The 26,093-nt window shown below is 37.1% G+C and overlaps 2 protein-coding genes and 1 long non-coding RNA gene across 8 annotated transcripts; 2 read left to right on the forward strand and 1 right to left on the reverse strand.

Moving 5' to 3' along the window:
* The first annotated feature begins 5,655 nt into the window (after positions 1-5,655).
* LOC110630505 lies at positions 5,656-6,565 on the forward strand. Its single transcript, XR_002490393.1, has 2 exons — positions 5,656-5,715; positions 6,307-6,565. It is a non-coding gene; the product is annotated as an uncharacterized LOC110630505 (long non-coding RNA).
* A 7,590-nt stretch (positions 6,566-14,155) lies between these two features.
* On the forward strand, positions 14,156-18,071 carry LOC122721456 (CCR4-NOT transcription complex subunit 9-like). The gene is made up of 6 exons (XM_043949207.1): positions 14,156-14,225; positions 15,218-15,260; positions 16,811-16,917; positions 17,207-17,302; positions 17,436-17,641; positions 17,731-18,071. The coding sequence occupies exons 3-6, from the start codon at positions 16,861-16,863 to the stop codon at positions 17,837-17,839; spliced, it is 468 nt and encodes a 155-aa protein (XP_043805142.1). The 5' UTR covers positions 14,156-14,225; positions 15,218-15,260; positions 16,811-16,860; the 3' UTR covers positions 17,840-18,071.
* Positions 18,072-19,485: 1,414 nt separating this feature from the next.
* LOC122721457 (CCR4-NOT transcription complex subunit 9-like) lies at positions 19,486-24,216 on the reverse strand. 6 transcript variants are annotated; one of them, XM_043949212.1, is made up of 6 exons: positions 22,759-23,199; positions 21,043-22,664; positions 20,660-20,755; positions 20,322-20,526; positions 20,163-20,232; positions 19,486-19,753 (listed from the first exon to the last, which is right to left on the reverse strand). In XM_043949212.1, the coding sequence occupies exons 2-5, from the start codon at positions 21,097-21,099 to the stop codon at positions 20,192-20,194; spliced, it is 399 nt and encodes a 132-aa protein (XP_043805147.1). In that variant the 5' UTR covers positions 21,100-22,664; positions 22,759-23,199; the 3' UTR covers positions 19,486-19,753; positions 20,163-20,191. The 6 variants fall into 6 exon arrangements, 5 of the variants coding, with proteins under 5 accessions (XP_043805147.1, XP_043805146.1, XP_043805145.1 ...); XR_006348136.1 differs by lacking the exon at positions 19,486-19,753 and having other exon boundaries at positions 19,910-20,526; positions 21,043-21,149; positions 21,543-22,664; positions 22,759-23,210; XM_043949211.1 differs by lacking the exons at positions 19,486-19,753; positions 22,759-23,199 and adding an exon at positions 23,869-24,216 and having other exon boundaries at positions 19,910-20,526; positions 21,043-21,149; positions 22,587-22,664.
* Positions 24,217-26,093: the final 1,877 nt, after the last annotated feature.

Here is a 26,093-nt window from a genome sequence, read left to right on the forward strand (position 1 = left end):
CATGACGCAACAGGAGGCAGACACGTCGAACACAGTGGTGTTAGGTACTCTCATCATTGGGTGTTCAGAGGTGTATGCTTTGATGGACCCCGATGCTTCTCACTCTTTCATTTCTTCTAGAGCTGCAGAGAGATTGGGGTTGATTGTATCCGAGTTAGAGTGTCCTCTCTGGGTCAGTGGACCTAGATGTGACCCATCATTGGCAGAGTCAGTCTGTCAGTTCAGTCCAGTGTTTATCGAGGATAGATGCCTTCCAGCTGACCTTGTGGTTCTAGAGTTGACAGATTTTGATGTCATTCTAGGGATGGATTGGTTATCTACCTATAGTGCTACCTTGCACTGCAGGGACAAGGTAGTGAGTCTCAGAGACCAGGATGGGTCAGAGTGTGTTTTCAGAGGAGACAAGAGAGGGACACCTAGGGGTTTGATATCAGCCCTTTAGGCTCGTAGGATGTTGAGGAAGGGGTGTCAGGGGTTCCTAGCTTATGTGAGAGAGCTAGACAGTCGGGTTAGGGAACCATCCTCAGTACCAGTTGTTAGAGAAGTTCCAAATGTGTTTCCTGAAGAGCTTCCAGGACTACCACCTGATAGGGAAATAGAGTTCGAGATAGAGTTGATGTCCGGTGCCAGACCGATCTCTATTCCTCCCTACAGGATGGCGCCAACAGAGTTGAGAGAGTTGAAAGAACAGTTACAGGATTTGGGAGCAAAAGGTTTCATCCGCCCGAGTACCTGCCCTTGGGGTGCTCCAGTATTATTTGTCAGAAAGAAGGATGGACCACTTAGACTTTGTGTCGACTACAGACAGTTAAACAAAGTCACGATCAAAAACAAGTATCCTTTACCCAGGATTGATGATCTATTTGACCAACTGACAGGAGCAGGTTGTTTTTCTAAGATAGATCTGAGATCCGGATACCACCAGTTGAAGATTAGGGAAGGAGATGTATCCAAGACTGCTTTCCGAACCAGATATGGGCATTATGAGTTCCTAGTGATGCCGTTCGGGTTGACTAATGCCCCTGCAGCATTCATGGATCTCATGAACAGGGTTTTCAGGGAGTACTTGGATCGTTTTGTGATCGTCTTTATCGATGATATCTTAGTGTACTCCAGGAATGCGGAGGAGCATGCCCAGCATCTGAGGGTAGTTTTGCAAACCTTGAGAGAGCATGGCTTGTATGCCAAGTTCTCCAAGTGCGAGTTCTGGCTATGGAGCATTGCCTTTTTGGGACATGTCGTATCAGAGGAAGGAATAACAGTAGATCCCAAGAAGGTAGAGGCAGTAGCCAATTGTCCTACACCCACAACAGTGACAGAGATCAAGAGTTTTCTGGGTTTGGCAGGCTACTATCGGAGGTTCGTTCAGGACTTTTCGAAGATAGCTGCTCCTATGACCAGACTGACTAGGAAGAATCAGAAGTTCGTGTGGGCAGAGGATTGTGATGAGAGTTTTGAAGAGTTGAAGAGACGGTTGACTTCAGCACCGGTGTTAGCTCTGCCGATCAGTGAGGATGATTTCACAGTGTTCTGTGATGCATCTCGAGTGGGATTAGGTTGTGTGTTAATGCAGAATGACAGAGTGATAGCTTATGCTTCTAGACAGCTGAAGAAGCATGAGCTGAACTATCCGACACATGATCTTGAGATGGCAGCTGTTATCTTTGCACTTAAGATGTGGAGGCATTACCTCTATGGGGTAAAGTGTGAGATCTATACGGATCATAAGAGCCTGCAGCACATCTTAAGTCAGAGAGAGTTAAACTTGAGGCAGAGACGGTGGGTAGAATTGCTCAGTGATTACGATTGTAAGATCTAGTATCATCCGGGTAAGGCTAATGTTGTAGCTGATGCCTTAAGCCGGAAGTCACTTGGCAGTTTATCCCACATTGCAGTAGAGAGAAGACCGGTGGTGAAGGACTTTTACAGACTTATGGATGAAGGGCTACAGTTGCAGTTATCTGGTACAGGTGCTTTGATTGCACAGATGAGAGTTACACCAGTGTTTCTAGAGCAAGTGGGGCTGAAACAGCACGAAGATCCTGAGTTAGTGAAGATTGCCAGGACTGTTCAATCTGGCAACAGTGCAGAGTTCAGATTTGACAGTGAGGGGATTCTTCATCACGGGAAGAGATTATGTGTACCAGATGATAGCAGTTTGAAGGAAGACATTATGAGGGAAGCTCATAGTGCGAGGTATAGCGTTCACCCTGGAGCCACCAAGATGTATCAAGACCTGATAAGGGTGTATTGGTGGCCAGCGATGAAGAGGGAAGTGGCACAGTTTGTGTCAGCCTGCGAGACATGTCAAAGGGTGAAGCTAGAACACCAGAAGCCGGCTGGAATGCTTAACCCACTGCCGATTCCAGAGTGGAAATGGGAGAACATCGCTATGGATTTTGTAGTGGGGTTACCGGCGACGTCCAACAGGCTAGACTCCATATGGGTGATTGTGGACAGACTGACGAAATCTGCTCACTTCATTCCAGTCAGGAGCAACTATTCTGTGGACAAGTTAGCGCAGGTCTATGTAGAAGAGATAGTCAAGCTGCATGGAGTTCCAGTGTCAATAGTATCAGATAGAGGACCGCAGTTCACCTCCAGGTTTTGGCGGAGTCTGCAAGCTGCTATAGGTACAATATTGGATTTCAGCACTGCTTTCCATCCATAGACAGACGGTCAGTCAGAAAGGACCATCCAGACCATAGAAGATATGCTGAGAATGTGTGTGTTAGACTTTGGCGGTTCTTGGAGGCAGCATCTACCTCTGGTAGAGTTTGCCTACAACAACAGCCATCATGCTAGCATAGGGATGGCTCCTTATGAAGCTCTGTATGGGAGGAAGTGCAGAACACCTGTTTGCTGGGAAGAGGTAGGAGAGAAGGCTCTTGCAGGGCTAGAGTTAGTTGAGATTACCAGCAAGTTAGTGCCTGTGATCAGAGAGAGGATCAGAACAGCTGTAAGCAGGCAGAAAAGCTATGCAGACATCCGTAGGAAGCAGATAGAGTTCCAGGAGGGGGATATGGTATTGCTGAAAGTGTCTCCAATGAAAGGAGTGGTTCGCTTTGGGAAGAAGGGTAAATTGGCTCCACGGTACATAGGTCCCTTTGAGATCTTGCAGAAGATCGGGCCTGTGTCGTATAAGCTGGATTTACCTGCATCGATGGAACGAGTTCACCCGGTATTTCATGTTTCTATGTTGAGAAAGTTTGTGTCAGATCCAGAGAAGGTTCTTAGTGAGCCTGAGGTGGAAATCTTAAGCGATCTCACCTATGTCGAGCAGCCAGTGCGGATCATTGACACCCAGATTCGAAAGCTGAGAAACAAGGAGATACCAATGGTGAAAGTCCTGTGGAACCACCATAATCTAGAAGAGTGCACCTGGGAGACACGAGAGTCGATGCTCCAGCAATATCCATATCTGTTTTAAGGTTAGTTTTTCCCCATTGCTATGTGTATATGTGTTTATGTGTTTCGTTGTTTGAGGAACATTCGGGGACGAATGTTCTTAAGGGGGGAAGAATGTAATACCCGGCTCGAGTCCGACCTCGAAATTCCTGTCGTCTGGTGGAATCTCGGGTGTCGGAACCCTCGAGAAGGGTAAGACATATGTTTTCATGTGTGTTTTAAGAGTTTTGAATGTTTTCAAGTGTTAAAGGAACTGAGTTTTGAAAGAAAAGCAGTAAGGGAGAAATGCAAAGGTTCGGCCGCCGAAGGTCACTTTCGGCCGCCGAACATTGCATGGTTTCGGATTCACGTTCGGCTGCCGAAGGTGGTCTGGCCAGCCACCTATAAAAGGGCCAAAGGTCGGTGGAAGGAGGATATTTCTCCTCCACTTGCAGCCAGAGGTGAGTTCCAGCCTCTCCCAAGTTGACTTTCATGTTTTTCATATTTTTCACCAAATCTTTCAAGGGTTTTAAGAGTTTTGGTGTGTTTTGAAGGTTTTGAGCAAAAATAGCAAGTTTGGAAGTTTGGAGCTTTGGAAGAGGTTTTCTTCATATCTCCACGTTAGGATCGCTTGATCTCTTGTTTGGAAGAGGTAAGTCAAGATCCAGAACCTCTTTTACTGATTTTTGAAGGTTTTATGGGAGTTGTAGGGATAGTATGCATGAATAGGGTTTTGGTTGAGGTTTTGCATGATTTTGTGTTGAAGCATGTTTAAGTGTTGTTTGTATGTTTCTTGGGGTGAGAAGTGAGTTTTAGACCCTTTTAGGCATGTTTTATGGTATGTGCTAGTTAGGTGTAGTTGTTGTGCATGTTGGATAAGTTTGGGGGAAAGGTTTGCATGAAACAGAGCAGGGTTCTGCCCATCGGGCAAAACCAGGTTCGGCCGCCGAAGGAAGGTTTGGCCGCCGAACCCCTTGTGGAGGCAGTTTCGGCTGCCAAAGTTTGCCCCCGAAAGCTAGGCTTTCGGATTAGAAAGGGACTTTCGGCCGCCGAAAGAGGGAGTTCGGCCGCCGAAAGTGTGTGAGTTTCGTCACTGGACGAAACCTTCGGCCGCCGAAGGTTCCGCCGAACATGCATGAGTTTCGTCTCTGGAGAGGGGTTTCGGCCGTCGAACCTGCCGCCGAAAGTGCCCTGTCCAGCTTTCTTTTGCATGGATTATGTGATTGTTTGGGGATCTTGTAGAGGGTTTTTGGGGAGTTTCTTAGAGATGTTCTTGAGTTAGTTTGGTCCCTCATTTGAGTCCACCTGTGTAGGTACGGACCAGAGGAACCCCAGAGAGCAGCAGTGAGCACTGTTTTAGAACCTGCCGAGTCAGCCAGAGGTGAGTGGAACTTCTCTTTTTAGACCTAACCTGCTTTGAGCATATATCATGCACCATAATGAGTCTAGTAGGATGATTGCATTAGTTTCACGAATATGATGCATTGCATAATACGATGCGTATGAGGCTGTGGATAGACCAAGGCGACTCCAATAGCCCAAACTCTGTTATAAGACCTGGCCGAGCCAGGCAGCCATCTGTAGGTAAGACCTGACTAGAGCAGGCAGCAGAGATAGTAAGACCTGGCTGGGCCAGGCAGACAGAGTGGTAAGACCTGGCCGGGCCAGGCAGATTGAGGTTGTAAGACCTGGCTAGGCCAGGCATCCTTTGAGTGGGATTGTTGGTTGTCATGTCTGATCCCTGAGATGATGTGATGTAGTGCATTCCATGAGATCATGTTTTCACATTATGGTTTCTAGTTCTGCTCATTGGGCTTGTATAGCTCATCCCTCTCCCCTATCCCCCAGGTTTGCAGGTTCAGAGTCCAGAGGGAGTCCAGCAGGGTTTGCAAGAAGAAGAGTTATGTAATAGCTAGTGTGGACATGTACATGTAAAGAGATAATGTATAGTGTATAGTGTTGTGCTTGACTTATAAGAGTTGTAATCCCTTGTTGTAGCTACATGATCAGTTTATGTATGTTTTCTTTTATTGTTATGAATATGAGAAAACCAGGCTTAACACTATGAGTTGATAGATCAGAACTAGTGCATGCACAGGTTAAGCCTTGGAGGAAAGAAAAGTTTTTAATGGTTTGATAGAAAATGTATGATCATGTATGGGATTTCACAGGTACGCAGACAGTATAGCAGGCTTACTACGGGTCCCGGCGACCTTAAGTCGATCTGGATCCTAGTGCCGGTAGCAGTTCGGTTTCCGGGTTGTTACAATTATACTCCACAACTTTTAATGATCAACATTGTTCTGCAGAAACTTCTGTTTCAGATAGGTACGTAAAACTCAGGCTGCTATGCTTAGTCTGAATCAAATCTTGATAAGTCATGCTATCCTAGTTGACTTGCAAGTTTTACAATGCTCGTCTGCTATCCCCTCAAAGTATATTGGTCAAGTTCATTTGAATGATCACCTGCAAGAATTATTTAATACCTTTCTAGTTTCTTTTATTGTCTAAGTTCATTTTAATGCTTCTCCCAAACTAAAATTCCAGAAAGTTCTACATATATTGATAAATTTTGAATTATTTTTTAAATAATTCACTAGAATTTTAAATAAATTAGGCTGCTTCTTTTTCTTTTTTCTTTCCCCAATAGGCCTTTTCCTTTCCAGGTTTTCCAATTTTATATCATCCCAGTTTTGGATGCTTTCTCTCCTGATAGCTGGGCATTCCCTGTTCTAAATGATTTCTCTCCTGTTCTGTTCTGTTCTGTAGTGAATCTGTTTCTCAGTAACTACTTGGGATTCTAAAGCGTCTACTACTAAATTTTTCTTCCACAAGCATCACACTAACTTAAATGCTTAACTTGGAAATTCTTGTTTTGGAAAAAAAAGTTTTAACTTATACTTTCATTTCATGTTTCAGGATGAGTAGCACAAATGGAAGCACTGAAGAAATTGAAAAATTTTCTAATGAAAACTCGTCAGAGTCAAAAGATGATGCAGAGATGTTGATTCCACATATGCATGAGCAACTTGAAGTGACTTATCATAGCTCTAAAATTTCTTCTTTCAATATCCCATTTTTTAAAGAAAGTGGTACCTTCAAACTTCCACTTCAATCCGAAATTTCTATTTAAATTTCATATAAATCCATTTCAACTCCTTTATTTTCGTCTATTCTATAGGTAAATTTGTTTTATGTATGATGCAAATTTAGATTCCCATTTTTTTCCTTTCCTTGGCCACATATGCTTGCAATTTTCTGTAGTACTCTTCCCACGTGGTGTCCCATTCTGGCAGCCGAAGTGTTCGTGTCAGTGAAGGATAATCCACATCGTGCAATAACTTCTGTAGGCACTGCATGATTGGTACATCATCCTGTCAAGGACAATCCACAGGTATCAATTCCAGTTTAACACAGAATTGCTTGAGTTCTCATTTTGAGCAATTTCTTGCACACACAGTAAAAAGTAAATAAAGCCTTTGAAACTTACCTTAAGGACGTCAGTGAAAGATGAATCTCTCAGCCTCCTGGGAAGCCAATTTCTCAGTTCAACACATGCCCTGCCATTCACCTCATCATCTCTTGTTTAACTTGTTTCCTGCTTCTGTCTCATCGAGATTCCTGCTGGCAAGCAAATCCTTGCTTGTCTGGTCTTGCTTTGCAAGTTCCCTCAATAGTGGTGGTGTGATGAAAGCACCAGGTTAGACTACACCTTCAATCAGATAACCTTTCCCTATCTTCTTCCTCACTGCTACTGACCTTAGTTGATGACCACCATAAGGTCTTCGATGCGTTAACTATCGGTCAGTGGAATTTTTGAGAGTAATGCTTTATTAGGGTTAAGGTTTCTTAGTTGAACATCGTATTTAAAAAGCGGATAATTTTTTAAGGGATATTTTTGACTTTTTAATATTAACTAACGGTTTCTGTTAAATTAATTTACCAAAAGGATGAAATTGTATTATTTATCAAAAATCAAGAATATTTTAATTAGTCTTAAAAATTAATAAATAAATTTTTTAATGATTAAGAGATTAAATAATAATTTTTCATTTTACTTCATGCAAGTTAAAATGCTTAACAAATAGACAATAACAAATACACTTTCGCAATATGAATTATTATTCGCATCATATTATATATAAATTATCTAAACTTTTACAATAAATTATTGAAATTGTGATTTAAAATTACTTTTTTTAAAAAAAATTAAAAATTAAAAGAATAAAATTCGAGAACTCTTTAATTTACACTAAATTAAATTATCTATTAATGAAAAAAAAATCATTTAAACAATACTTTAGTTCTATATTAATATTTAATTTAAATTTTCTCATTGGAGTATATCCTCTGTCCTGCGTTTTTGCTGTTAACTCTTCGCTTCTATTTATTTAAATGACAAGACATAAAATGGAGTACTCTCTATAGAAGATTTATGATATTGAGAATTCTGTGTATTTGTATTTCTGTATAGAATACATTTATATAGTATATACCAGTGGTTGAGTTTGATACAGATTATATGAATAACAAATATTATCTCAACCAACTATAAATCTTATCATAACTCTAAATCTTATCACAACTCTAACCTTATCATGACTCTAAACCTTATCACAACTCTAACCCTTATCACTAACTAAATACAAGATAAGTATACAGTTATAACTCAAGTTACAAATAGATAAAACTGTTATAGTTAGTCTTTATCTTTAATACGCCCCCGCAAGATTGAGGCGCCATCGGAGACTCCAATCTTGGTTCTAAAGTAACAAAACTGAGTTCTTCCCAAAGCCTTTGTAAGCACATCAGCAACTTGATCTTTTGAACTTATGTGAAGAACCCTTAACTGTCCAGCATTAATTTTCTCGCGAACAAAATGGTAATCCAGTGCAAGATGCTTCATCCTAGTATGATAGATTGGATTGGCGCAGAAGTAAGTCGCACCAAGATTATCACAATGAAGGACTGGTGGTTGTGATATTGGTACTCCCAAATCTTGTAATAAACTTTGAACCCAAAATACCTCTGCTGCAGCATTGGCTAAGGCTTTGTACTCAGCCTCTGTAGAAGATCGGGAGACAGTCTTTTGGCGACTAGATTTCCTGGATATAATATTAGAACCAAGATATAGAACATAAGCTGTTGTAGACCGCCCATTATCAAGGACACCACCCCAATCAGAATCAGAGAAGGCAGACAGAGTATGAGTGGAATTTCGATTGAGAAATAAGCCATAATGTATGGTTCCTTTAAGATATCGCAAAACACGTTTCAGTGCTTGAAGATGAGTTTGCGTCGGTGCATGCATAAATTGTGACAGCCGATTCACTGCAAAAGAAATATCAGGACGCGTAATTGCCAAATATTGAAGAGATCCAACAATTTGGCGATATACGGTGGAATCAGTCGAACTAGAACCATCATTTAAGATGAGCTTGTCTCCTGTAGACATAGGAGTATTCACCTCTTTAGCTCCAGCCATATCAAATCGGTCTAACAAATCAGCAATATGTCGATGTTGCGAAAGAAATAATCCTGCAGCTGTAGAAATCACTTCAACCCCCAAAAAATGATTTAATATTCCCAAATCTTTGACAGAGAACTGAGCAGATAGCTTCTGTACACAGGTATGCAGAAAATGATTGTTATTACCTGTAAGTACAATATCGTCAACATATACTAGAAAATATGCAATAATCCCATTGGAGGAAAAAATAAACAAGGACGCATCAGCATTTGATTTGCGAAAACCAAGTTTGAGCAAAAAAGAAGTAAGTTCAAGATACCAAGCTCGTGGAGCCTGTTTCAAACCATAAAGAGACTTCTTCAGTTTGCAAACATAATCAGGAAACTCAGGTTGCACATATCCTGGAGGTTGCTGCATGTAGACATCTTCATAAAGTGTGCCATGTAAAAAGGCATTATTTACATCCAATTGCCTTAACTGCCATCCTTTAGAAATTGCAAGAGTAAGAACTACCCGAATTGTAACCGGTTTTGTGACCGGACTAAATGTCTCAAAATAATCACGCCCAGGTTCCTGAAGAAATCCTTTGGCAACCAAACGTGCCTTGTACTTATCAATAGTACCATCCGGTTTACGCTTAATCCGAAACACCCATTTGCAACTAATAAGATGATGTTTGTCTCTCGGAACCAGCTCCCAGGTTTTATTTTTCAAAAGAGCATTGTACTCTGAATCCATCGCCTGCCGCCAAAGTGAACTGGCCAGAGCTTGTTTCACTGTTCTTGGCTCGAGTGTATCCGGTAAAGGATATTTAGTTGTAAGATTAACAAAAAAAGAATTAAAATACTTTGAGTTAGGCTTCCTTTGTCGCTGCTGCCGTTGTACAGGAGCTGCAACTGAGTCTTGTGAAACAATCGGTAGCGGCAAATCTAAAGCAGTAGTAGAAGATTCAGTCATCAAAGGGTCAACTTGTTGAGTCTCAGTACTAATTAATGGCATGGTAGATTGATCAGATTCTGCTGATAATGCTGTAATAGATTCGGAACCAGTACTTGAAACCAACAAATCAGAATCACTTGGAATAGAAATTGCCAATGGAACCGAAGCAACTGCAGTTGGTGCAACAGGTGATGGATTTGGTTGTTGTGCCGAACCTGTACAAGAAGCATCTCGAAAATAATCTGTAAATTGATGAGAACTAGTGCAAGTTTCAGATGGAAAAATATGCTCAACAAATTGAACATGACGAGACAAATACAAACGATTAGCCTTTGGATCGTAACATTTGTATGCAGATTGAGTTGGAGAATATCCAAGAAAAATACAAGGCAATGAACGACACTGAAGTTTAGAATTATTATATGGCCTTAGCCATGGAAAACAAAGGCAACCAAAAGATTTCAATCTCTTAAAACTATGAGGCATACCAAACAATCTAGAGAAAGGTGTTTGAAACGAAATAGCGGACGAAGGCAACCGATTGAGCAAATAAACAGCAGCCTGAAAAGCATGAGACCAATAATTAGAAGGTAAAGACGAAAATTGTAACATAGCAAGACCTGTTTCAACTATTGAGCGATGACGACGTTCAGCAGTACCATTATGCTCTGGCGTATGTGGAGGTGTTGTATAATGTGAAATACCACAAGACAAAAAATGATTCTTAAGCTTTTGATACTCCCCACCATTATCAGTGAACACAGAAACAATTCTAGTGTGAAAATAATTTTCAACCAATTTCTGAAAGTGGATAAACAAATCATGAGTATCAGATTTCTGCTTCATGGGATATAGCCAAACATACTTAGAATAATGATCAATAAATGTAACGTAATATGCATAGCCATCAATAGATTTTTGTGTAGGACCCCAAACATCGGAATAAACAAGTTGCAAAGGCTTATTACTAACAAGAGAATTCTCAGAAAACGGTAATTTATGACTCTTGCTCATAGAGCAGGAAGTACAATGAAAACTAGAAACATATTTAGACATAGACTGAAGACCAATATTTCGAAGTACTAACAAAAGGACTTTATTGTTGGGATGACCAAGCTTGTGATGCCATTCAGAAAGCAAAGACAGACACCGAGTAGTAACATTCAGCTGAGAACGTTGAGAATTAACTCTGGAAAAACTTGCACAGTAGATATCATCAATGTTCTCTCCCCGTAGGAGAGACGCCCCCGTGTACAGATCCTTCACAACAAAATAAGATGGAAAAAATTCCACAGAAACATGATTAGTGCGACACAACTTAGCAATTGAGACCAAATTCTTGCGCAGATTAGGCACGCATAACACATTAGGCAATGATAAATTCTTAGAGTAAGTAGGAATTTGCACAAAACCAGTATGTGATACAGCAAGCGTTTTACCATCACCAAGTTGTACTTCCTCAGGACCTCCATAGTCAGAATAGCTTTGCAAAGAAGCTGGATTCGACACAACATGATGAGAAGCTCCGCTATCAAACAACCATTGTTGTGGAGAAGAAGCAGCCATAGAAGAAGTAACATTAACTGCAGGTATCGGTGCTGAAGAATGCGAGGTATCAGTCTTCAAAGACATATTATTCTCCTTAAGAAAGCGAGCCAATTTGCGACATTCAGCAGTAGTATGCCCAGTATATTCACAAAATTGACATACCACATCAGGTCGATAAGAACCTCGACCTCGACCACCAGAGTAAGAACCACGACCACCACGTCGATTTCCAGAATAATTGGAGTTTTGTGGAGATCGATTATAATTGCCATTCTGATTGTGTGAACGCCCTCCAGAACGTTGAGTGTAATTGACAGTAGCAATCACTTGTGACGTAGCTGAAACAGTTGTGGAATCTTTTTCTTGTAGGGATCATTCATGATCAGTAAGTTTTTCAAAGAGATCAGAAAAGGTTATTGGGGTTTCACGAACTTTTAACGCAGCAACTATGGGACTGTAATCATCTCCCAATCGCGTGATAATATAAACAATTAAGTCATCATCACTCACCGGATTCTGGGTAAGAGCAAGCTCATCTGCAATAGCCCTCATCTCATTGAGAAAAATAGCAATCGGTTTGGTTCCCTTAGAGTTCTGTGCTAATTTAGTTTTTAAGGACAGAATTCTAGAACGAGAAACATTAGCAAAACTCTGGTGAAGCCGATCCCATGCTTCTTTGGCAGTATTGGCTGAAGAAATCAAGGGTTGAATAGTATCGGAACAACTTCCTAAAAGAGCACTGATCAAAATTTGATCTTGTCGAAACCATAAGGCGAAAGCTGGGTTGGCTGTTTTGTCTTTTTCAGAAAGAAATTGTGATGGTGCAACCCGTGAACCATCAATAAAATCAAGTAAATCAAGACCAATTAAGGTTGATTGGATCTGTTTTCTCCAAACAGGAAAATTCTCCGGAGTAAGTTTAATTGGAAAATGCGTTGGAGCATTTAATTGAATGACGGTATTGGATGACGAAGCCATTAATTAAAAGAAAATTGGATCAGAAAACTCGTGAGAGCAGATTGCGGCTCTGATACCATATAGAAGATTTATGATATTGAGAATTCTGTGTATTTGTATTTCTGTATAGAATACATTTATATAATATATACCAGTGGTTGAGTTTGATACAGATTATATGAATAACAAATATTATCTCAACCAACTATAAATCTTATCATAACTCTAAATCTTATCACAACTCTAACCTTATCATGACTCTAAACCTTATCACAACTCTAACCCTTATCACTAACTAAATACAAGATAAGTATACAGTTATAACTCAAGTTACAAATAGATAAAACTGTTATAGTTAGTCTTTATCTTTAATACTCTCAAGTCTTGGATTCTATTTCCAACTGTTCCATCTCCATCGCTCTCACATTCACCAAGACGACGAAAGAAACATTGTTTGCGAACTGAAAAGATTAAACTTCTCTTCTTTGTTTCTTTTGGTTCGTTTCTTTTCAAGTGTATCTGAGTCTGACGACAATGGCTGAGAATCCGGATTCAGCAGAAATGCTTATGGTGATTCAGCAGATTCAAGCATTACACTGTAAAGAAACACGGGAGGCTGCTCTTCAATCACTAGTCCAGGTTTTTTACGTTTTTCTTTTTCCATTTTTTTTTCTTCGATTAACTTTTATTTGTGTAATTTGTATAATTTGTGTATTGCTTTCTTTTACCTTTTGGGTTTAGTACTCAAAGATCTTTTGTATTTAAAGAAGGGATTTTGTTATATTTTATAGGTGTTTTCTTTTTCTTTTTCTTTTTCTTTTTCTTTTTCTTTTTCTTTTTCTTCACCCCCTCCCCCCAAGTTTTGAGTAACATTTGAGAATAATCTGATATTGAAATTATACGGGTAGCAAGTAGTTTTCTGTTTTATTCTGAGATTATGAATTTCTTTCCTTCTGATTAGGAGAAAGGAAAGATAGCACTGCACGCCTTGCCAAACATGAATCTTCCTATTTATTGAACTATTTAAAGAAAGAAGAATGGTGTATAAGCTGGAACTCGTAGAAGAATGGCTTAATTATTGTTAGATGAAATATTTATATCAAGATTTGTATACCCAATTGATAAAAATATGCATTAATGAATGCACAAATTTATATGTAAATATTTAATCTAATAGTTATTCAGCAGATCTTCATATGAGCTTGAACTTTCCATAATTTCACCTTAAAGAGAAAAGGACTTTTGTGGTCTGAAAAAAAATCTTGAGAAATTATCCAGCATAACGGGTATGTATATGCATCTTCTCTTATATGTATGTGGAATCAATAATTAAGCATGCCATTGTTGATGATCCTGAGATGACAAGGTTTTCCTGTTCATAATTAAACATGGTTGAAATCACCTTCTTAATGTCTAGACAAAGGCAATAGTAATCCAATTCTTTGGAACATATGTATGTTCAAAAGAAACGTGAATATTCGGCACCATTGTTGATCGCAAATTTAAATTTTATTTTTTAGTGGGAGTTGTCACCATTGTCTCTGTTGATTGCTTTCAGCAGTCCAAGTGGCGTCGTTCAAATTTTAATTTATGTTGTAAGGACCTTTAGGATTTTATGATCTCATTTTGGAGACATAGAGAACTTCAGATTAATGTTTCTTGTAACTTTTTTTTTCATACTCCAGGATGATTCAATTCGTGAAAATAGTCTACCTTTATTATTATGGCATTCTTTTGGTGCTGTATCTATACTGATACAGGTACAACATATTTCTTTGTAAATATTGAATTTTTTTCTAACATAGTAACATATACGCATTCCTTTAATTTTCTACCCTTCTACTGATTAATAATGTCAGTAAACCGTTCAGTGTCTTCTCCATACCTTAGCAATAGAGTTCGCTGGGCACTTGCTTTATTTCAGGTTATATTTTTGTGATCTCAACTTTCTTTTGACTTTTGTTTTGTTTTGTCTTGTAGATTGAAAGCTTGCTTAAATGATTTCAACTTTTATGAATTCAATTACATGGACTATTTAAGGCTTTGTTTGGAGTGAATTATCTGCAAGAAAAGAAATAAAGTGAATTCTCACACAATCATACTGCTTTTATTTCTTTTAAAATTAATTCTTTTAAGTTAAAAAATTGAACTCTTTCACTTATTATAGTTCCAATCACGATAATTAACAAAAAGAAATCTATTCAATTCTTGCAAATTTATAGTGTTTAAACAGACTGTAAGTGTTTACTTTTCAAGAATAATGGGAAATAATCTGTCACTATTTGTCTTCTAAGAAAAAAAAAGTGTGCATATGCTGTTGAAGTTGAATAATTCATTGTTATACTATAGATAAGCTTTTCCTTTTTCAAATTGAAGATTGCTAAATAAACAGGTTATAGAAACAGATATTAGAAAATTTTAATTTATCATTTTTGAACTTCAGAATAACAAAGGCTTAACCCAAACTAGTTGGAATAGTCTATAAGGATCCTTTTTGCCATTCCGCTCTATTAGGCACCAAGTCAGCAGCAATATCCTAAGCTGGTAAATCTTTTGATATCACTTCTTCCACGTCAATTTTTTTTTTGTCAGTGGTAATATTAGTTTGGTTACTGGTTTCCAAATTAAGGGAACAGACAAAATTAATACCAATGGATAATGGATTGCCATGATGGACATTTCCACATGTTAGAGCTGCCAGGATGCTTGTAAAGTGTGATTCAATAGTGTGACTATTTAAGAAATTAATAATGGGTTTATTAGGTTTACTGTGCGTCATGGTTGAAGTTTCCAAGTGGTACTCATTAGCATTTGATACTAATTTACAAGTTTCCTCATTTTCTTTATGGCTGGTATTGCATTTTTTTAGAATATATTGTTCCTTCAAATTTGTAACTTTTTAATTTCTTTCTACAGCGCATAGCATCCCATCCCCGGGCAAAGTTGATTCTCATTTATGGTATTTTTTCCCTGTCTGTGACATTTTTGTGGATGTTTAAATTGCTATCTTTTTCTCCTATATCATCTTAATTTATCGTAGGGAAATCAATTAATAGAATTAGGGATGTCAGGCGGGCGGGTTTTTACGGGTACCCGATCCGCCCAAATCCTATTAGGACGGATTTGGGTTTTTCTAAAACGGATTTGGGCGGATTCGGGTTTGAAAAATTATACCCGTTTCGAATTCGGGTAGGGTTCGGGATTAAGTGATCGGATACCCGTTACCCGAACCCGATTCGCTATATAAACATAGCTAACCCTAATCCCTATTCATTTTTAACATTTTACTCGTGTTTCCCTCTCTCCGTCGCCGCCTCTCTCCCTCGCGTACCTTCCCATAATTCCCAGCCTCTCTCCCCTTCACTGACGACTGCCGGCGACCTAATCGGCACCGGCGACGTCTCCTTTCTCTCCCTAGAGACGACAAATCTTCTCTCTCCCCAGTCAGCGATGTCTCCTCCTCTCTCCAGTCGGTGACATCTCCCACTTCCTTCACTGACGAGTGCCGGCAGTCCGGCGACGTCTCCTTTCTCTCCCCAGTCGACGATAAATCTTCTCTCTCCCCGGTCAGTGATTTCTCCTTCTCTCTCGAGCGGCGACATCTCCCACTTTCCAGTCGGAGACAACTCTTCCCTCTCCTCGGTCGGCATCGGCGACATCTCCTTCTCTCTCCCCAGTCGGTGACATATTCTCTCCCCTACTTCATTGACTGCTGGGTTTGCTGGGTTGTATTCTGCAAAATCTTTGATTTACAATTTTTGCTGGGTTTGCTGGGTTGTATTCTGCACAATCTTTGATTTACAATTTTTGCTGAGATGTATTCTGCAAAATCTTTGATTTACAATTTTTGCTGGGTTTGCTGGGTTGTATTCTGCAAAATCTTTGATTTACAATTTTTGCTGGGTTTGCTGGGTTGTATTCTGCACAATCCTTGATTTACAATTTTTGCTGGGTTTGCTGGGATGTATTCTGCACAATCTTTGATTTACAATTTTTGATAGATTATTTGATAGTTTTTATCATTGAATTGAATTAAAAAAATCGGGTTCGGGTATCCTTCGGGTATTGATAAACGGATATGGAACGGATACGGGTTTTAGGATTAAAATACTAAACGGATTTGGGACGGGTTCGGGAATTGGATATATAATCGGGTTCGGATTTGGGTACTCTCAATTTTGCGGGTACCCTACCCGTTTACATCCCTAAATAGAATCACATGGGTCTATGAGTTACTTGGATTATTTGAAATTATGAGAAAGTAATTTCTGAAGTAGTTTCCTCACTTCAATGATTTGTTAGGCTTTTGGAGTCAATATTGTAACAAACTCTCTATTAGGTTTGATGGATTATTACTTTGTTAGCTTTGTCTCTTGCACTGAATTTGATTTTTTCCTAATGAAGACTTTTATGGTCCTGGTCTCTAGCATTTATTTACAATTTGAATGCTTCATTTGTTGATATTTTGGACAAGTAGAGATACTTGTAATTAAATCTTATCTTTTTCAGCTCAGATACCCAAGCATCTGAAACCCTTTCTTGACATCCGGAACGAAGAAATGCATCATGAGTCTTTAAGACGTAGCAGCCTAGTGGTTCTTGAAGCACTAGTAAAGGTACTCTCTTTATTGCCTGCCTTTAAACTTTAAGGTTTATCTACATTTTGTGGTACAAGGCTCCATTATTTTTTGCCTTCTACTTGCTACTCTCACAGTTAAAGATAATATAGAATAAACCTATATTCTAGTTCAAACTTAACAATTTGTAACAGCCAATTGAAGCTCTTAGAAATGATTGTATTATGCACATAAACCAGGGGAGTTCTAGTTAGTAGCCTTTTAGGGATCATTACTTTTGAGTTCCTTTTTGGAAATTAGAATTACATTTTGAGTCTCTTTTTTCCAGGTTGATGATGCAAAAGTTATAGGCTTTTTTCTTAAATATGATATGATTACTTCTTTCCTAAACTGCATGGAGTTTGGCGGTGCATTGTCAAGAACAGTGAGCACTTTGACTTGTAATATTCAATTACACTTTTGCACAGTTCCCACGTTGCATACTTATGTCCTGTTTATCTTACAATTATCATAATGCTTAGTGAAAATTCCATCAATTTCTGTATTTGACTCTACAGACAGCCACGTTTATAGTTCACAGAATCCTATTAAATAAAGACGTGCTTTCGCATTGTGATCAAGCGGGCCGATTTCTTGACATATTGAGAAGGTTAGAGCTCATGATTAACAAGCTGGCTAAAGATGGCAGTCTTGCAGAAGATACCAGAAAGCAGCTGCTTAAACAAATTATTTTGTGTTATCATAGGTTATCAGAAAATCCAAGGTTTGCTGAATGCTAATACCGTTGCACTTCATATATTTATTTGCAATTTTATTTTTTGTATTTATATGTTGTGTGAAATTGAATGGCAGTGCATATGCTAAACTCAGAAACCGGCTTCCCAAGGAGTTGAGAGATTCATCTTTCACTGACATCTTGCATGTTAATTTTAAAGGCTTTACCTTTACTGTGCGTGTGTAAGAAATTGCTTGTTGAATCCACATCAGTTTGGGATAGGTAATGTGCCTTGTAAACTTCTTAAGCACTCCTCCCTTAGCTTTTGGGATGAATTAGGCGCGGTTCAAAGTTAACATGGTATCAGAGCCTACTACCAATATTGTATCTCCTTAAATATTTCTCGCTCTAGTAAAGTTTTAAATGTAAGAGATATATTGAATCCCACATCATTTTGGATAAGGTAACTTGCCCCTTACAAAGGATTTAGGCACTTTTCCCTTAAGTTAACTTTTGGCATGAGTTAGACCTGATTTAAATTTAACATCGATCAAAATGAGATCTCAAGCAATTTTGTGTTAAACTGGAATTGATACCTGCAGATTATTCTTTACAGGATGATGCAGAAACCTGGATTTTTATTATCTTGTGTTAAACTGGATGTGTTAAACTGTCATTCATATTAGACCAGAAATGTTTTCGTTTATTTTATTATCTTTTTTTTGAACATGCATAGTGAGATGCATTAACATGGCCCATCAAATAGATGTACAAAGGGGTAAACAAGTCTAGGAAGCTCATATCATCCCATTTAACCCACCCAAAGAAATCAAACCGAAACAAAGAAAGCTCAACCACTTGATCAAACCAAACCCCCAGTCTAGCCAAACTAGGAACACAATACTCATGCCACAGAAACAACTCGCCGTCTGAGGAGTCACCGAACGCACTGCTACCAATGGGAAAAAGGTATGAAACAAAGCAAAACTAAAAACGAAACTCTTTGAATCAAAGAAAACATTTAAATAGAGTTTTCTATAGACCAGTCAATAAGAGCACCAGAAGGGGATGGGCAGACTTCAGCCTCTCATTTTCCTATAGCCTAGGGTGCGTAGATCACTGATGAAAAATAAAAGTAATTAAAATTTGAGTAGTTTTAAAAAAAAATTAAAGTTGAGTGATAAAATTGAAATCGAAAATACATTAAAAATTAAGTGATTTTGAATGAAAATTAGCCGCTTTTAATATTATCATTCCTTAAATAACAAGGATCACAGAAGATCAAGGAGCACATATAATTTTCTTCCAAGAAAATTGATCGGATTCAGTGCAATACCAGCAGCAATGACTTCGCAGCTGATAATACAACTGTCAATAAATATGACTCATTTGATGCTTGGCATGTTTTTGCAGGCTCAACATGTTACCTCTAGCAATTCTTTGAAAGGTGGATTTTGGCAGCTTTTCATGGCAAAATTATTACTCAGCAAGTTTTAATAATCAACATTGTTCTGTTTAAAGTTTTGCTTCAGAAAGGTAGATAAACTTAGGCTGCTATGCTCAGTCTGAATCAAGTTTTGATGAATCTTTCAATCCAAGTTGCACTCTCTTTCAAAAGAAGCCATATGAATTGACTTAATCATTGCTCTACCAATGATTCTTGCAGTATATCATTACAAATTATAACATCATTTAAATTTTTTTTCCATCTTTAATAATTACAGAAAAAAAAATTCCCCTCAACAAGAAATAGTACATTCAAAATTGCACTTCAATCCAAAATTTCTATTTAAATTCGTATAAATCCATTTCTCCTCCTTTGTTTTCTTCTATTCTATGGGTAATTTATTTATTGTAATTGAATGCAAAATTTATATCTCACATTTTTTTTCTAATCCCTATCATATTTTGACCCCCTAAAAGATTTTTCTAGCTCCACCCTTCTGTCAAATGTACACTAATTCCTAAACACTAGAACAAAAGCCTATTATCGATACCCTTCATGTAATTGGATTGTAAAAAGTATCTTCTTTGAGCTAGATAGCCTTTGTTGAACTGGCCGCATTACTGCTGTACTGGTTGCCGAACTTTTTGTGGTAGTACAGGAAAATCCACATCCCACATTAACTTCTGTAGCCACCGCATGGTTTCTGCATCATCCTGTAAAGAATAATCTGCAGGTATCAATTCCAGTTTAACACAAAATTACTTGAGATCTCATTTTGATCAATGTTAAATTTAAATCAGGTCTAACTCATGCCAAAAGTTAACTTAAGGGAGAAGTGCCTAAATCCTTTGTAAGGGGAAGTTACCTTATCCAAAATGATGTGAGATTCAATATATCTCTCACACCTAAAACTTTACTAGAGTGAGAAATATTTAAGGAGATACAATATCGGTAGTAGGCTCTGATACCATGTTAAATATGGACCGCGCCTAACTCATCCCAAAAGCTCAAGGGAGGAGTGCTTAAGAAGTTTACAAGGCACATTACCTATCCCAAACTGATGTGGATTCAACAAGCAATTTCCTACACACGCACAGTAAAGGTAAAGCCTTTCAAACTAACCTGCAAGATGTTAGTGAAAGATGAATCTCTCAACTCCTTGGGAAGCTGGTTTCTAAGTTTAGCATATGCACTGCCATTCAATTTCACACAACATATAAATACAAAAAATAAAATTGCAAATAAATATATGAAGTGCAACGGTATTAGCATTCAGCAAACCTGGATTTTCTAATAACCTATGATAACACAAAATAATTTGTTGAAGCAGCTGCTTTCTGGTATCTTCTGCAAAACTGCCACCTTTAGCCAGCTCGTTAATCATGAGCTCTAACCTTCTCAATATGTCCAGAAATCGGCCCGCTTGATCACAATGCGAAAAAACGTCTTTATTTAATAGGATTCTGTGAACTATAAACGTGGCTGTCTGTAGAGTCAAATACAGAAATTGATGGAATTTTCAATAAGCATTATGATAATTGTAAGATAAACAGGACATAAGTATGCAACGTGGGAACTGTGCAAAAGTGTAATTGAATATTACAAGTCAAAGTACTCACTGTTCTTGACAATGCACCGCCAAACTCCATGCAGTTTAAGAAAGAAGTAATCATATCATATTTAAGAAAAAAGCCTATAACTTTTGCATCATCAACCTGGAAAAAAGAGACTCAAAATGTAATTCTAACTTTCAAAAAGGGACTCAAAAGTAATGATCCCTAAAAGGCTACTAACTAGAACTCCCCTGGTTTATGTGCATAATACAATCATTTCTAAGAGCTTCAATTGGCTGTTACAAATTGTTAAGTTTGAACTAGAATATAGGTTTATTCTATATTATTTAACTGTGAGAGTAGCAAGTAGAAGGCAAAAAATAATGGAGCCATGTACCACAAAATGTAGATAAACCTTAAAGTTTAAAGGCAGGCAATACAGAGAGTACCTTTACTAGTGCTTCAAGAACCACTAAGCTGCTATGTCTTAAAGATTCATGATGCATTTCTTCGTTCCGGATGTCAAGAAAGGGTTTCAGATGCTTGGGTATCTCAGCTGAAAAAGATAAGATTTAATTACAAGTATCTCTACTTGTCCAAAATATCAACAAATGAAGCATTCAAATTGTAAATAAATGCTAGAGACCAGGACCATAAAAGTCTTCATTAGGAAAAAATCAAATTCAGTGCAAGAGACAAAGCTAACAAAGTAATAATCCATCAAACCTAATAGAGAGTTTGTTAAAATATTGACTCCAAAAGCCTAACAAATCATTGAAGTGAGGAAACTACTTCAGAAATTACTTTCTCATAATTTCAAATAATCCAAGTAACTCATAGACCCATGTGATTCTATGAATTGATTTCCCTACGATAAATTAAGATAATATAGGAGAAAAAGTTAGCAATTTAAACATCCACAAAAATGTCACAGACAGGAAAAAAATACCATAAATGAGAATCAACTTTGCCCGGGGATGGGATGCTATGCCCTGTAGAAAGAAATTAAAAAGTTACAAATTTGAGGGAACAATATATTCTAAAAAAATGCAATACCAGCCATAAAGAAAATGAGGAAACTTGTAAATTAGTATCAAATGCTAATGAGTACCACTTGGAAACTTCAACCATGATGCACAGTAAACCTAATAAACCCATTATTAATTTCTTAAATAGAAACACTATTGAATCACACTTTACAAGCATCTGAATTTCATCCTTGCAGCTCTAACGTGTGGAAATGTCCATCATGGCAATCCATTATCCATTGCTATTAATTTTATCTGTTCCCTTAATTTGGAAACCAGTAACCAAACTAATATTTCCACTGACAAAAAAAAATTGACATGGAAGAAGTGTTATCAAAAGATTTACAAGCTTAGGATATTGCTGCTGACTTGGTGCCTAATAGAGCTGAATGGCAAAAAGGATCCTTATAGACGATTCCAACTAGTTTGGGTTAAGCCTTTGTTGTTCTGAAGTTCAAAAATGATAAATTAAGATTTTCTAATATCTGTTTCCATAACCTGTTTATTTAGCAATCTTCAATTTGAAAAAGGAAAAGCTTATCTATAGTATAACAGTGAATTATTCAACTTCAACAACATATGCACACTTTTTTTTTCTTAGAAGACAAATAGTGACAGATTATTTCCCATTATTCTTGAAAAGTAAACACTTACAGTTCGTTTAAACACTATAAATTTGCAAGAATCGAATAGAATTTTTTTTGTTAATTATCGTGATTGGAACTATAATAAGTGAAAGAGTTCAATTTTTTACTTAAAAGAATTAATTTTAAAAGAAATAAAAGCAGTATGATTGTGTGAGAATTCACTTTATTTCTTTTCTTGCAGATAATTCACTCCAAACAAAGCCTTAAATAGTACATGTAATTGAATTCATAAAAGTTGAAATCATTTAAGCAAGCTTTCAATCTACAAGACAAAACAAAACAAAAGTCAAAAGAAAGTTGAGATCACAAAAATATAACCTGAAATAAAGCAAGTGCCCAGCGAACTCTATTGCTAAGGTATGGAGAAGACACTGAACGGTTTATTGACATTATTTCCTGAAATAATCAGTAGAAGGGTAGAAAATTAAAGGAATGTGTATATGTTACTATGTTAGAAAAAATTCAATATTTACAAAGAAATATGTTGTACCTGTATCAGTATAGATACAGCACCAAAAGAATGCCATAATAATAAAGGTAGACTACTTTCACGAATTGAATCATCGTGGAGTATGGAAAAAAAAAGTTACAAGAAACATTAATCTGAAGTTCTCTATGTCTCCAAAATGAGATCATAAAATCCTAAAGGTCCTTACAACATAAATTAAAATTTGAACGACGCCACTTGCACTGCTGAAAGCAATCAACAGAGACAATGGTGACAACTCCCACTAAAAAATAAAATTTAAATTTGCGATCAACAATGGTGCCGAATATTCGTGTTTCTTTTGAACATACATATGTTCCAAAGAATTGGATTACTATTGCCTTTGTCTAGACATTAAGAAGGTGGTTTCAACCATGTTTAATTATGACTAGGAAAACCTTGTCATCTCAGGATCATCAACAATGGCATGCTTAATTATTGATTCCACATACATATAAGAGAAGATGCATATACATACCCGTTATGCTAGATAATTTCTCAACCACCAAAAACCTCATATCGATTTTTTTTTTCATACCACAAAGTCCTTTTCTCCTTAAGGTGCAATTATGGAAAGCTCAAGCTCATATGAAGATCTGCTGAATAACTAATAGATTAAATATTTACATATAAATTTGTGCATTCATTAATGCATATTTTTATCAATTGGGTGCACAAATCTTGATACAAATATTTCATCTAACAATAATTAAGCCATTCTTCTATGAGTTCGAGCTTATACACCATTCTTCTTTCTTTAAAAAGTTCAATAAATAGGAAGATTCATATTTGGCAAGGCGTGCAGTGCTATCTTTCCTTTCTGCTAATCAGAAGGAAAGAAAATCATAATCTCAAATAAAACAGAAAAATACTTGCTACCCGTATAATTTCAATATCAGATTATTCTCAAATGTTACTCAAAACTTGGGTGGAGGGGGTGAAGAAAAAGAAAAAGAAAACACCTATAAAATATAACAAAATCCCTTCTTTATAGACAAAAGGTCTTTGAGTACTAAACCCAAAAGGGAAAGAAAGCAATACACAAATTATATAAATTACACGAATAAAAGTTAATCGAAGAAAAAAAAATAGAAAAAAAAAAACGTAAAAAACCTGGACTAGTGATTGAAGAGCAGCCTCCCGTGTTTCTTTACAGTGTAATGCTTGAATCTGCTGAATCACCATAAGCATTTCTGCTGAATCCGGATTCTCGGCCATTGTCGTAAGACTCAGATACACTTGAAAAGAAACGAACCAAAAGAAACAAAGAAGAGAAGTTTAATCTTTTCAGTTCGCAAACAATGTTTCTTTCGTCGTCTTGGTGAATGTGAGAGCGAGAAGTGGGAAGGGAAAAAGAAAGAAAGGAAGGCGAAAGCGGGAATAAGAAGTTTGGGAGAATTATAAATATTAATTTAAAATAAGAGACTTTAGTTATTTTATATATAACTGACTCAATACCAAATTACTATTGTCAAGTACAATTCATTATATTTTTATTAGGTATCATAGAACTTTTATGTTCTGCACTAAATAAATTATCACATTATCGCTGAATTATTAGAAAAATATCATATTTATTTTTATCTCATATTATATAAAATGAAAAGAATTGCATTGATAAAATTACAATACATTATATTCTATATTGTAGAAGAAATTGTACCGAACAAGGATATTTCAAATATATTTGTTTTACTATAAATGATTATGATATTCAACCGTGTGTGCTAAATGTTCTAATTACAAGTGACAAAGTGATTCTGTGGAATAAACAGATTGTAGGAACAGATGTTAGAAATTCTTTTCTTAATTTCAAATTTGTTGGGAATCATCTATATGGATCCTTTTTGCCATTCAGCTCTATTACACACGAAGGCTGCATCAATATTCAAATCTTGTAAATCCTTTAATCGCACTTCCTCCATGTCTTCTTTTTTCTTTTTGGTCAGTGATAAAATTTAATTTGGTTACTAATTTCTAAGTCAAGGGAACAGAGAAAATTAAAAGTGATAGTCTGAGATCCAGAAAATATAATTTTTCAATAGTTGGCTCAAAAAAAACTCTCTCCTCGAGAAGAGGGTGCCCTCCTTCTTTTATCCTTTTCTCCGATCTGCTAGTGACGCCTAACGTCCTTGCTATTATTGGACCACCTGTCTTTGCTATACGGATTTGTATGTGATATGATGTCAGAGGTCTTCCATGCTAAATGACAATTTAATTCCCTCTGGCACGCATGCGGATGGACCTACTAAACGAATGGGCTGATTGTCTTTTCCCCTTGGGGCCGGACTGAGAGAAGGAGGTTGAGGCCCAGGGGAGTCTGATCTTAAGACCGAATGGACTGGATCGGCCCATTTAAGAAGCTTAGAAACCCTCAGATAAGGACGGTCGTTATGGGCCTGGCCTCGTAACGGAGCGGTGAAATCCAGCGGTCATAGGAAGTATCGATACCAATGAGTTTTCTTTTCTCTTTCATTTTCTTTTTAAGACAAGAAAAGAATTGGATTGGCATTCTGGAATTGATTCAATTATTGTGACTACTTGAGAAATTAATAATGGGTTTATTAAATTCACCGTGCATCATTCTTAAATATTTTGAGTGGTATTTGTTAACATTTGATAATTATTTAAAGTTTTCTCATTTTCTTTATGGCTGACACTGCATTTTTTTTAGGTGTAAGAATATAATGTTCCTTCAAATTTGTAACTTTTTCTTTTTAATTTTTTTTGCCCAGGGCATAGCAGCACATCCCCAGGGAAAGTGGCTTTTTGTGAATGGTATTTTCTTTTTCTAATCTGTGGCAATTTTTTGGATGTTCAAATTACTAATTTTTCCTTTGCTTTTTTTAATCTATGGGTCTCTATGACTTACTTGGATTATTTGAATTATTTGATCTCTAGCATTTATTTACAATTTGAATGCTTATATTTGTTGCTATTTTGGACAAGTAGAGACACTTGTAATTGAATATTATCCTTTTCAGCTACGATACCCTCGTATATGACACCCTTTATTGAAAACCCAAGGAAAGAAATGCCTCATGAGTATTTAAGACTTACCAGCTTAGGGGTTACTGGACAACTAGTAAAGGTACTCTCTGTACTACCTTTAAACTTTAAAGTTCATCCACACTTCATTTTTTTTTTTCACTTTCTACTTTGCTTCTTTTCAGTTAAAATTTGATATAGATGAACTTACATTCTCATTGAAGCTCTTGCTAGAATTACATTTTGAGTCCCTTTTTCCAGGTTGATGATGCACAAGTTATCCGTTTTCTCTTCAATTACGATATAGTTTGTTCTTTCATACTCTGCATGGATATTGGCTATACAATATT

Source organism: Manihot esculenta, chromosome 13 (assembly GCF_001659605.2).
Source record: "Manihot esculenta cultivar AM560-2 chromosome 13, M.esculenta_v8, whole genome shotgun sequence".
NCBI lineage: Eukaryota > Viridiplantae > Streptophyta > Magnoliopsida > Malpighiales > Euphorbiaceae > Manihot > Manihot esculenta.

Bases quoted from the DNA above. Each gene is read 5' to 3' on its own strand.
- LOC122721456 (XM_043949207.1), top strand. From the start codon at position 16,861: ATGCATCATGAGTCTTTAAGACGTAGCAGCCTAGTGGTTCTTGAAGCA. The intron at 17,303-17,435 runs GTGAGCACTTTG...TTGACTCTACAG, and splicing joins GCGGTGCATTGTCAAGAACA to ACAGCCACGTTTATAGTTCA. The intron at 17,642-17,730 runs GTTTGCTGAATG...ATTGAATGGCAG, and splicing joins AGGTTATCAGAAAATCCAAG to TGCATATGCTAAACTCAGAA.
- LOC122721457 (XM_043949211.1), bottom strand. From the start codon at position 21,099: ATGCATCATGAATCTTTAAGACATAGCAGCTTAGTGGTTCTTGAAGCA. The intron at 20,756-21,042 runs GTACTCTCTGTA...TCTTTTTTCCAG, and splicing joins TTCTTGAAGCACTAGTAAAG to GTTGATGATGCAAAAGTTAT. The intron at 20,527-20,659 runs GTGAGTACTTTG...TTGACTCTACAG, and splicing joins GCGGTGCATTGTCAAGAACA to ACAGCCACGTTTATAGTTCA.